The sequence below is a fragment of the Onychostoma macrolepis genome, chromosome 15 (assembly GCF_012432095.1).
Source record: "Onychostoma macrolepis isolate SWU-2019 chromosome 15, ASM1243209v1, whole genome shotgun sequence".
NCBI lineage: Eukaryota > Metazoa > Chordata > Actinopteri > Cypriniformes > Cyprinidae > Onychostoma > Onychostoma macrolepis.
In genome coordinates this window covers 992,960-1,005,275 of record NC_081169.1, presented here as the reverse complement: position 1 = coordinate 1,005,275, position 12,316 = coordinate 992,960, and the positions used below count along the sequence as shown (strand labels likewise).

General features: G+C 37.4%; 1 protein-coding gene across 2 annotated transcripts in view; it reads left to right on the top strand.

Moving 5' to 3' along the window:
- si:dkeyp-97b10.3 (uncharacterized) overlaps positions 1 to 12,316 on the top strand; it is a 40,121-nt gene that overhangs the window by 2,140 nt on the left and 25,665 nt on the right. For both annotated transcript variants that reach the window (XM_058745503.1, XM_058745502.1), the window contains exon 2: positions 6,519 to 6,550. In XM_058745503.1, coding sequence (XP_058601486.1) covers positions 6,519 to 6,550 — 32 coding nt within the window. The remainder of the gene's footprint in view (positions 1 to 6,518; positions 6,551 to 12,316) is intronic.

The window sequence follows — 12,316 nt, the reverse complement described above, 5'->3', positions numbered from 1 at the left end:
AAAACCTGTAGGGAGTAGGGCCACAACATCACCTCCATCAAAATGTGAACCAAACACTCTTCTTGTTCGGGCTTCAGTTGGCAAATGGCGGGAATATTCTCCACAACAGAGCGAATGTCTCCCGTGTCTCAATGTCCGCTGTCGTTTTAGATTTCCCTCACCTAAACTACAATCTTAAATTCTGTGCTTAAAATTTAAACAAAAATACTGATTTCACTGGACAAAAAAAAAACAAAAAAACACAATGCTAGTGAATAGTATGCATGCCAGGCCAGTAGTTAGCGATGAAGAAACACTGCGCAAAAATGTAATACGCATGCACATGACGTCACCTTTTTCACAAATTCATGTTTTTGTTGTTCACATGGAGATGATACAGGCATTGTGTTCAAAAACTTGTGTTTCCAGGCCCCCAAAAACAGTTATTGAAGACACCTGATGTTAACAAACAGAATCACTGAAGGAGAAAATCTAAATGTTTAGGTTACCATTACGGTGGTTAATGTTTGCTTTAGTTGGGCTCTTGACCCTTGATTCTTTAACATTAGTTTTTGTTTGGCTGCTGTAACTGGGTTAAACAACAGTTAGACAAGCCAAGAGAAAAGATGGTCTAGTGGTGTTGTTTATGTTTTGTCATCATCATTTGACCTGAATCTCTGAACTCATTTAGAGCCTAATCTCTGAATTAGGTATACTTTGATTACAGCAGCCTGGTAATTCTACAGTATAAGACCTGAAATTTTCAGCATAATCTAAAGGGTTTCTTAATTGTTCTGATCAAAAAAAATGGTTCTTTTGGCTCAGTCTGACATCAAGAATCAGAGTATGAATCTCAACAACGGTGATAAACAGCATATTCAGATAAACAGATCAACTCTGAACATCACAAAACAAGCTACTAAAAATATGCAATGCATGATGGGAGCTATTGATGAGTTTTGATTGGTGGCACCCAGAATGCACTGCAACATTTCATGGTCACCATTGTTGAGGTTCTCACGCTGATACTTGATGTCTGTGTGCCTAGATGAAAGCTTTTATTATTATTATTTGATCAGAAGAGCTTTTAAAAATCTCTGTTTATGCTGAAAATTTCAGACATTACACTGTACGATCACAGGAATGACAGCATGGCAGAAATAGATACAGTAAATCCAACTCAAGAGATCCAGGTCAAATGATGATGTCAAAACATAACCAACACCACCCGATCACATTTTCTCTTGGCTTGTCTTAATTTTTGTCTAAATCAGTTACAGCAGCCAAACAACTTCTAATGTTAAAGAGTCAAGGGTCAAGAGCCCAACTAAAGCAAACACTGACCACTGTGATGGTGACCCAATGGTAAAACATGATTTTCTCCTTCAGTGATTCTGTGTTAACATCAGGTGTCTTCAATAACTCCGCTTTTGAACACAATGCCTGTATCATCTCCATGTAAACAACAAAAACATGAATTTGTGAAAAGGTGACGTCATGTGCATGTGTATTATGTTTTTGCACAGTCTTTCTTGATCGCCAACTACTGGCCTGACATGCATAACATACAGTAGTATTCATTAGCATAGTGTTTTTTTTTTTTTTTTTGTCCAATGAAACCAATATTTTTGTTTAAATAACAAAGATTGTATCAGTCACTCACTCAAAACTGTTCAGTCCATTCACATTTCAATCATCTATTTTCCGTGTCCACTTTTCTTTACTTCACACTTGCCGTGTTTTTGCTGTCACATAGTTTACTGTTTAATGTTTACTGTCGGGATTTGTCGCGGAGCGCTGCGCCGCATCCAGTGTCAGCATCACTGATTATAATAAGTTCTATTGTATTTTGTTGCGTCGCGCCGCTCGCGTCCGGTGTAGACACAATGGAAGTTAATGTTGCTTTCTGATGCTGAGTTTGAATTTTCATGCCACACTATTTGAAATGAGTGCAGGCCAAACATTTTTCTCTCGGGCCGCCTATTGAGGAACCCTGCACTAGTGTCTGGCCCTGTCCCAAATCGCACCTTAAACCTCTTCCTCTGAGTCCAGACTTCGTGACGTAATGCCGCTTTGACTGTCAAGCAAAAGTCTGCTCGCAGCACATCAAGGGTGCATAGCGGCTGCGAGCACCCTTCTGAACGCTAAAATGACGAATGGGACACACTACGCCACGGTCTCGTGGACTTAACGGACATGCGCACGCTGCAGACATTGTAAGTTTGCGAGAATAAGGGACAGGGCCTCTGTTTACTCTATCACATACCGAACGCATCATTCTGTTGGTGCATTCTTAGATTAAATGCAGTGGTCCAAAATCTAATCCCCATTTAGGCAAAAGTTCTCTTCAAGAATGAGCACACTGCTGACGTGATCTTATCGCTAGCACACCCTGAGCACATGTGAGTTATTTGTCTTATCGGCAAGGCATATCGGCATAATTTTTCATATCAGGCTGATGCCGATATTTACATTTTAAACCATTATTGGCCAGTTCCAATAATGTTCTGATAATATCATGCATCCCTAGACCAAAGTTATTTGAACACCTTATTTTTACACACCTCCCAAGAGGACTGGAACGCAGCATTAGTCAGCGTGTTTCTTATTGATTCATGCACACTAAGCACAGATCTTTGATAGAGCACCTGACAGATATTCAACAAATAAATAGACTAAATAACTACATAATTTCCTTTTATTGCACATCACTATTAAGAGTCTCATGAGAAAGACTCAGATCATGCACTTCCCGTATGCAGAATGATGATGCACTTCAGTGTAACACCATCCTCGCTTCACGTTCAGTTTATATCTGAGAGATGAGGGAGATTGTGGCTCAAACATCTACTTTGCGGCTTATAACACCTCATAAATAAACCTGTGGATGATAACGGGAACATGGCTCACTGCAGGACATCTGAATCACACAGTCTTGAAATACACTGTCGACTGCAGCAGAGAAATCAGCGTTTTTACAGTTTTACCTGCCGATTGTTAGCTGACTAAAACATAGCAGTCCTGTTTTTGGGGATCGAGTGCTCACGTTATTAACATGCATTCAGATTTCGTTGAGACCCTTCTCTCTTATTTTGTGTGTGCCGCACACTGGTAATGAAGGAGGTAAATGAATGAATGAATGTTCACATGCCCATCCTGTCTTAATGACTAGTGGTGAACAGATTTGGATTTCTGTCTTGCAGAAGAGACTATGCTTGAGTGCCAAACAAACCTTTGATGGCTTTATTATTTTTGAGAAATGCTGAATGTGTTTTTGTGTGAGTGAGATGAGTAAATGCATGTTGACATTTAGTCTAAAACTACAGTAAGATCATGTTCACACAGCGCACACAACGCCTCTGCACTTACTTCCCATTTCTCTCAACATGGAGAACATTTGTGTGTGAATATTGTGTGCTTGTGTTTTAATGACGTGTGTGCTTTTCTAACACACTTTGCTGCTTTTGCTTGATGAGTTTCTGATGCTATTTGAGAGTTATTCCATGCCGTGAAGCTGCAGACTAGTGCTGCGCACCGTAGGAGTTTGCTGTTGTGAGTGTGGTTTGTTGCTCTAGCCTGAGGTAAGAGTGTTTTCAGCTCTGATGTGCAAACAGATGAAAACCCGACACAGTGTGATGACACTTCTCACGAAGCTGCAAATGACATTTGACTGTGAAACTGAATGTGCACTAGGACATGATCTGTGTCTGTGTGAGCTTTGTCTGTTTTAGGGAGTGGTGCGCTGGATAATATAAGATGCTGGCACTGCTTCGTTTCCTGTGATTGTGTGGCATGTGGCAGGTAGACTATAATATTTTTCCTGTGAACAGGGAAAACCTGTGATTTCTGAAACAAGGTTCAGCATAAAGTCGTGATCGAGGCAAGGGTGCATTGATGATGGATAGAAATTACAGGATTTGAAGCCAGCACAAGTCTCGAACCTCATTTAGTCAGCAGTGAATGTGTTCATCTGTGTTTGTTCATTCACGTCTCTCTTGCATTCACTTGGTTTCTAGGATGGAAGCACAGTTAAACATAATTTAGAATAACAGAAATACTGCACATTCATACAGACAGTATTCCAAACACAACTGTAAGCTGCTGTGTGAACAAGACATTTCGAGACTCACACCTGTAAAGTAAATGCGGTTGTCAATCTCAAAAACTGACAGTGTGAATGTGGCCACAGTTAGGGCTGTGACGGTCGCCGTGACAACCGCATCACCGCGATGGTCGGTTGTCACCGCGGTTGTCTATTGCCACCGGCGGTAGTGCACGTGACGTCACACACTCTATAACAAGCATAATACAAAGTTTTCTATACAAGTGTAATAATATACAGTTGCAGATTGTTTTATTTAGACTATAAATTTATGCTAATTCACTAATTACCTCAAAAGCCATGCACGGCATTTAGATTGGCACTAGATTGGATTTAGATTGGATCCTGGTTTGAGCGCAGGAAAATACAGTTAATTCTGCATTTAGCAAATTTATTTTGTGATGAGCGATGGACCTTTTTGGGAGATCTGGAATCATTTCCATTCATGTCACCCATCCGGGCGTTTGTACAAGCGTCTTCAAGTTCACGTGACAGCAGACGCCCGGCTGGTCAGGTTTGTATTGGTGAGGCTTTATCCAAACTGGTCAAATACGAACGAGACAGCGGTAAATGGAAGATGCTAACAAGAAATGTGGCAACATACGCCGCGATTCCTGTTCCACCGAGAGCGTGTGCAGGCGAGGAGTTAACGTGCCCGCTTGCTTGGTGGCGGAACAGTGAACCGTATCTAAACCAGACGCCGCGTCGCAGCACAACAGGTTGAGTCTGTCTACAGGACATTTGAACTTTGTGTCAGTACATCATAAATAGGACGAGGCAGTTTACTGTGAGGAATTTTTCGTGTCGTATCGCGCCGCATCTACTGTAGACAGCATCACTGATTATAACGGGTTCTCGCCGCGCCGCTCGCGTGAGGTAGACAGGGTGTATTTAACTTTCTTATTTAAGGCTACTTTCCTATTTAACTGTATTATTTCTTTGATATTTATTTTAGTGTTTTGCAGGCTAAGTGTTCACTGACGGAAGTGCTAAAGTAAACACGCACGTTTGTTAATAGATGATTGAGCCGCATTTATTTATTTTTGCGATTCAGAATTATATATATAAATATACACAACACTGCGCAAACCGGCGGTAGTTGGTCCATTACACTGCCGTGGTAAAAATCTGCCACCGTCAGTGCCCTAGCCACAGTCTCAGCTTTCAAATTTTGTCATTTTTTAAGAAATTCAAACAATAGCATTTTGTGGCTCTTTAATGTATCGTGTCAGATCGCTGTATTGCCTCAGTTTAAGCGGCAGGTGAACTGATCATCTCCTCTATACTAGTTATAGTGTAAAATAAACATGAATGAACATCAGAAGGTATCTTGTTTCAACACCGAAAGACATCAATACACACCATTTTTCAAGTTTAAGTCCACCGATGTTAATCTACTCTCCTGTCTGATTTGTTTGTCAGACAATATTCGGCAGGAACTCCCACCAAAGGGTCAATTTTAACAATAACAGTGGCCTATGAAATGTTTTTTTTTTTTTTTCAGAAATTTTGTGATTTGACGTTTACAGACACTAGTCAAAAATGTGGACTGATTAAGTATGCTGATCGACTGAAGATTTATTCATTCTAATTTGACCAAATTCTGTTATATTTCATATTTACGACTGGATTCTGTGATTCCGTCCACGAGTTCCACATCACAGTAATCATAGGGCTCTAATGAGGATTAATGGCACCTCCTTTGATCTGACACTCTTAAAAATAAATGATTGGTTCTGAACCTTGTGTGTCGCTCTACTGATGCTGATGAATGCTGTACTAAAACAGACTGACAGCAGAGATGTTTTCTCAAATGTGATGGGTTCATGTGTTCATGTGCGTGTGTTTGTGGAGAAGCGGTGAAGGTCAGGTGTCATGTTACAGGATCACATGATGGCACGAACGACTGCATTACAGGCCAATGACACGACAAAACCGCTCCTGTTTAATCAACAATGCTCTTCTGTATAAATACACAACAGCAGCAGCATCCTTTATTATAATGTGTATGGCCAGTAAAATGGTATATGTATCCCTTACAGGTTTATGCATATATAATAATAAATAACATTAATACATACAGTTGCTTGTTTCATTGAACACTTAACAATAGGTTGTCATTACAATAGTAAAATCTGTCAGATTGTCACATTGACAGGACATGAGTGCACTGTTGTGTACATTTCCATAATTAATTATTAGTACAGTTCACAAATATAACATTACATGAAGGCCAAGATTGTAACTTTACAGTGGTAGCAAGTTATTTCTGAATTTTCTTTCTTTTCTTGTCATATTGGACTTTCTGTATGAATCTGCCTCCTAAGGCCTGCTCTACCTCACTGATGTTTCAAATATTCAAATTAAAATGAGATGTTTTTGCATGTATGTTTATGAACTGTTTGATATTTACATGTAGTTTATTTGTTCTTTTCAGGAACGGAGAGGTTTCACCATCAGACCTGAAGGGTGAGTCAATGTGTTCACAAACCCAACTCAAACCTGACCGATCTGATTATATTAACCCTGTAAAGCCTGACATGTGACATAATAGTCAGGAAAAATAGAAGAGTTTATTGAACGTTTAAACAAAATATGGGGTATATTTTGTTTAAACGTTCAATAAACTCTTCTACCCCCCCCCCCCTATTTTTTTGAAGTGTCATATTTGATACATGAGTCTTTTGTTCATACAGTATGAAGAACATGGAAGAAAAAACAACAACTCAAAATGTATTCAAAGGCCCAAACTGAGCAAAAATATGCAATTTCAATATATATAATACTATGCAATCCAATGCTGATTGAGAGATGAAGAAATAAATGCTCCTCAGAAGATGTGAGATGTTTTGGAGGCTTGTGAAAATCATTCCTCTGCTGAGGAACAGTGAAAGTAAAGCTTCTGGAAACAAATGCTCCTCAGAAGATCCTGATGATCACACAGCAAAATCCCCGGTGCTAAATTAACATTTCAGAGTGTCTATATGGGTCCACACTACAGAGTGTTAAAAGTAACATTGAAGTGGTGTCAAATGAACACTCCTGGATATCTATATGTGTCCACACTACATAGCATTAAAGGTAACACTGAAGCAGCGTTAAAGTTAATGAGGTAATTAAAAGATTCATTGAGTGATGATTGACCATTATTGAAGACACCTGATGTTAACAGAATCACCAAGGAAGAAAATCACAATTTTTTCAGTTACCATTATAGTGGTCAGTGTTTACTTTTAGTTGGGCTCTTGTCCCTTGACTTTTTAATATTACATATTGTTTGGCTGTTATAACTAAATTGTAGTAGCCAGACAAACAAAGAGCAAAAGTCATCAGGTGTTGATGGTTATGTTTTGATGTAATCATCATGTAGTGACCTGAATTAAGAGCGGGCACTATACCGGTATTAACGCGACTACCAGTATTATGTTGTGCCATGATATGGATTTTGCTATACCGTGGATACCGTTACATATTCATGGATTTCATTGGATGGACAGACAAAGAATTTTTTCCCCCGCGGTTGTTATTGCGTCATCAGAGAGATGCCCCGCTTGATCAGACATAAAGCAGAACCGGATAGTTTTTGCTCCAAACACACGATTGGCTCTTCGGAACTGCACACAAACTGGACTAGAATAATTTCCCAAAATGTAATTTGTGTGGTAATATTACTAAGTCTGTAAACGGCAGTTAACACAGGACAGAGACGCAGAACACGGACACAAAGAGAGTAAATACTGTAGCAGGCAGCACAAGATCACTGTTCACAACGTTCGAAATATAGGAAGAAAAATATAAATAATGAATTGGGGGCAGGGGGTTAATATGAATGAGTATCTGAAGGGAACTCTCTTCATAAAACTTTAGATGGCATTTTCTTTTTCTCTTACCACTGTGACTGTGTTCATAAGCGCAGAGCAGAGCAGAGCAACTTTATTTACAGTGGTAACCAGAGGAATGCTAAATTGAGACCATAAGCGCCATCTGCTGTCAGAGTGTGAATTTGCATGTTCTTTCAGTCCATTTGCTGTTTTTCTTTTGCGCAGGTGTCTTATGTAGCATAATTTCACACATCTAAAGTCAGACCATTCTATTTTTGCCTTAGATCTTGAAATCATGTTTTTTTCTTCTTCTAGATATATAAGGTTAAAATACATATTATGCCTGTAATTTAACTAAGGTCTGCTAAAATGTGATTCTAATTTTTTTTCTCTCCCATATCACGATATAATATCGATATCGTCTGGACAGTGGAAGATGTCCTGATATGAATATTAGCTCATATCACCCACCCCTAACCTGAATAACTGAGTTAGATTTTCTTTGTTGGTTACATCAACACTGTGAACAACATAAGATCTGGCATTTTCATTACAATCAGACAGGTGTTTTAAAACTCATTTTAAACAAAAACTTAAATTAAAGTATCTTTAATTTAGACACAACAACGGTGACCATCAAAAAAGCATGTTGTAGCCAATCAAAACTCATCCATGGCTCCCATCATGCATTGCGGCGTGAATAAATTATGAGCTGAATTGTCTTTGTAATTTATTTTATTCTTACTATTTTCTTTTATTTTTGCTGTTTTTATGTGACTTTTTATTAGCTTGTTCTGTGATGTTCAGAATTGATCTGTTTAACTGACTATGCTGTTTGTCACCATTGTTGAGATTCATACGCTGATTCTTGATGTCTGAGTGCGCCTAAAAGAATAACTTTTTTTGAAGTTGTTTTTTTTTGGATCAGAACAGTTTGTAAGAAATTCTTCCAAAATTTGTAGAAAATACAGTATCTTTTGCGTGGAATCACTAGGCTGTTGTAATCAATAAAGGAAATTTAACTCAGAGATTAGACTCTAAATGAGTTATTCAGATCAAATAATGATTATGCTAGAGCATAATCATCACCAACTGATGATTTTTGGTCTTTGCAAAAGTATGGTTATTATAATTCAGTCATAGCAGTCAAACGCAATGTAATATAAAAAAGTCAAGGGTCAAGAGCCCAACTAAAGTAAACACTGATCACTATAATGGTGACTTAAGAATTGTAATTTTCTTCTTTAATGATTCTGCTAACATCAGGTGTCTTCAATAATGGTCAATCATCACTCCTTCAGTGTTACTTTTAATACTGTAGTGTGGACACATATACACACCCAGCAGTGTTAATTTGACACCGGGGATTTTGCTGTGTAGATTTGAGACGCACTGATTTTTCTAAAAAATGACTGATGGAGAATCAAGTAAAGCTGAGCTGCTTCAGTCCAGTAAGTGTTCATCTGGAAATATGACTGCAGTTATTCTGACGTTTACTTGATCAAAATCAGTCAAGATTTGATAGAAAAAGACACGTGAAGCAGCAGCTGAAGCTGGATGTTTGTACAATTACACTAAACGAGCTTTTACTGGATAAAACACTCTGAACTATCAATCAGATGACAGAAGACATGAGGAGATTGAGAGTGAAACAGCTTTAACAGCAAAGACTAATCATGTTGATAATGTAGAGTCTTAGACATTTGCATATGAAATATAAGAAAGCTGGTTAAGCTTGAACAGAGAAAATGACATCATTTCCAGTCATAGGAGGGTTGAGAAGCTCTGGTTTAGATTGTAAACACAGTCATGATGTCTGCAGTGTCCAGTAGAGGTCAGCATAACCTTACTAAGCTCTTTATATGCATATGTTACACCATATATATATTATATTATTATATATATATATATATATATAATAATAATAATTATTATTATCATTATTATTAATATATTATATTATTTTACTTTAAGGAACAAAAATGTTATTTTTCTGTGGTTTTAGTTTGACTTAATTATAATAGTTCATCTTACACAGAAGCGAGGTTTGGTGCTGAAAGTGTTTGGTAATATTTTATACCATATATTAGGCTTCGTTCAGATTGCCAGCAAAAATCTGATTTTGTATATTCAGATTTTATACAGATGGGCTTTTGAAAAAGCAAAACAAACAAACATGAGATCTGATTTCCCCCCCAAATCTGATTCAAACCACATTTGAAGGTGTTTGAAATGCGATTCCAATCAGATTTTTACAGATCTGTCTCAGTCTGGATGCTCTGCTGCTCAAATCAGATATCCTGTTGTCTTCTGGATGTGTTCATACAGTATTCAAACAAAGCCATAGAGGCAACTTATTCAAGTGGTTCACCAATATTAAGGTGTTGTATCTAGTTTACACAAAGGAGAGGAGACTCCTGAACTGTCAACATACTCAGTCCAGACAGAGAGAAGTGAGTTTATGTGTCAGTAGCCCACTGACACCAACGTAACACTTTCTAATTACCAGCACAATTAAGTCTTGAAGTTCCACCATTGAGGTGCTGTATGAGAGATCAGTGTGACTCTATCTCCAGAGCATCTGAATGCTCTGAATGCTGAAGTTCAGTGGGACAGATCAGCGCCTTTAATCTTTATAGATGAATGAAGGTGATGCTTCTCACATCGTAACGCGTCCTTACTCAGCAGAAGTAGTGAATACACTCAATTCGTCAAGGATAACACAACAAAGTTTAAAATAAAACTCGTTTCCATTGTGGTCCTTGATGTAATGCACAAACTCCACTCACGGTAACAGGTACACTAGCACTGTATTATAAATACAAAAATTACAATAAAATTCCACATTTACAAAAAATTACAATCACAAATAACCACGTACGTAATACAAATTCATCAACAAAACACCTTACTTAAGAGCCAACTTTTAGCTTTTAAATTAAAACTAACCATAGTCAAAATACCCTTAATATCCAGAGGTAATTTATTCCACAAAAGTGCCCCAGAATATCTAAAAGACTTACGACCATACATAGTTTTAAAACGACATAATGTAATATCCATAAGACTTTGCCTAGTTTTATAACAATGTTGCTCATTTACCCTAGAAAAAAATGCATTAAAATATAAAGGAGCTCTATTATTGATAATCTTATGTACCATTTTTAATTTAATATGTTCTAGTCCGCTTTCTATAGGTAACCAATCAAGACACTTAAAATGGGAAACCTCCACATGTGTAAAATGACTAAACCCTGAAACTAACCTTATCAATTTATTCTGAGATTTTTGTTACTTATCCAACCAACCACAAGTCAAATCAGACATCCAAGAAATACATGCATATTCAAATTGACATGACACTAAACATGATGCAAGTAATTTTATCATCTGTTTATCAAGAAAACTAACATGTCTGGCAAGAAATTTTGTTCTAGCATTAACCTTACCCAGGACTTTCATAGCCATGCTTACACCACTTAAATCATTGTCAAGGATACATCCAAGATAATTAACTGAAGTTCTATTTGATATTAAACAATCCCCCACCTTAACAGACAACTTAGAAACCTTATTAAAAAAATGTTTTGACCCTAATAATTGGATTCCGTTTTACCTAAATGCAATATCAGTTTGTTTTCAGAGAGCCAGTCTCTTACCTTACAAAGCTCCTTACCTAAATTCACTTGTATCCTACCAACATCCTTGTCTGAAATTAATAAAGCAGAATCATCAGCATATAAAAACAAATTACAATCACAAACTGCTTGCATGTCATTTATGTATAAAAGAAACAAAAGAGGGCCTAAAACACTTCCCTGAGGGACTCCATTTGTAACCAAAGTTTCCTCAGAGAGAACCCCATCAATTTCTACCCTCTGAACTCTTTCGGTTAAATAAGATTTCAACCAGGCTATCACTTTACTTGAAAAACCCATGACACTTAACTTGTCTAAAAGTATTGAATGATTTACTGTGTCAAATGCTTTCTGGAGGTCTAAAAGTACCATACCACACATTTTACCTTCATCTATCTGCCTCCTTATAAAATCTGTTAAATAAAGTAAAGAAGTATCAGTCGAATAAGATTTCCTAAAACCTGACTGAAAATCATAAATTAAACTACTCTTACTTAAATACTCATACATCTGTTTATTCACAATTCTTTCTAAAATTTTTGAAGCCACACTAAGAATGGAGATTGGACGATAGTTTCCAGGATCGCATCTGTTACCTTTTTTGAATAACGGAATGATTTTAGCTAACTTCATATCAGATGGAAATATACCATTTTCCAAGGAACGATTAACAATAAATGTAATAGTTGGAGCTATAATATCTGCAGCATCTCTTAAGAATCTAGCTGGAATATAAGTGGTTTCTAAGTGCATTAAATTTTAGATAGTCTTCCTGA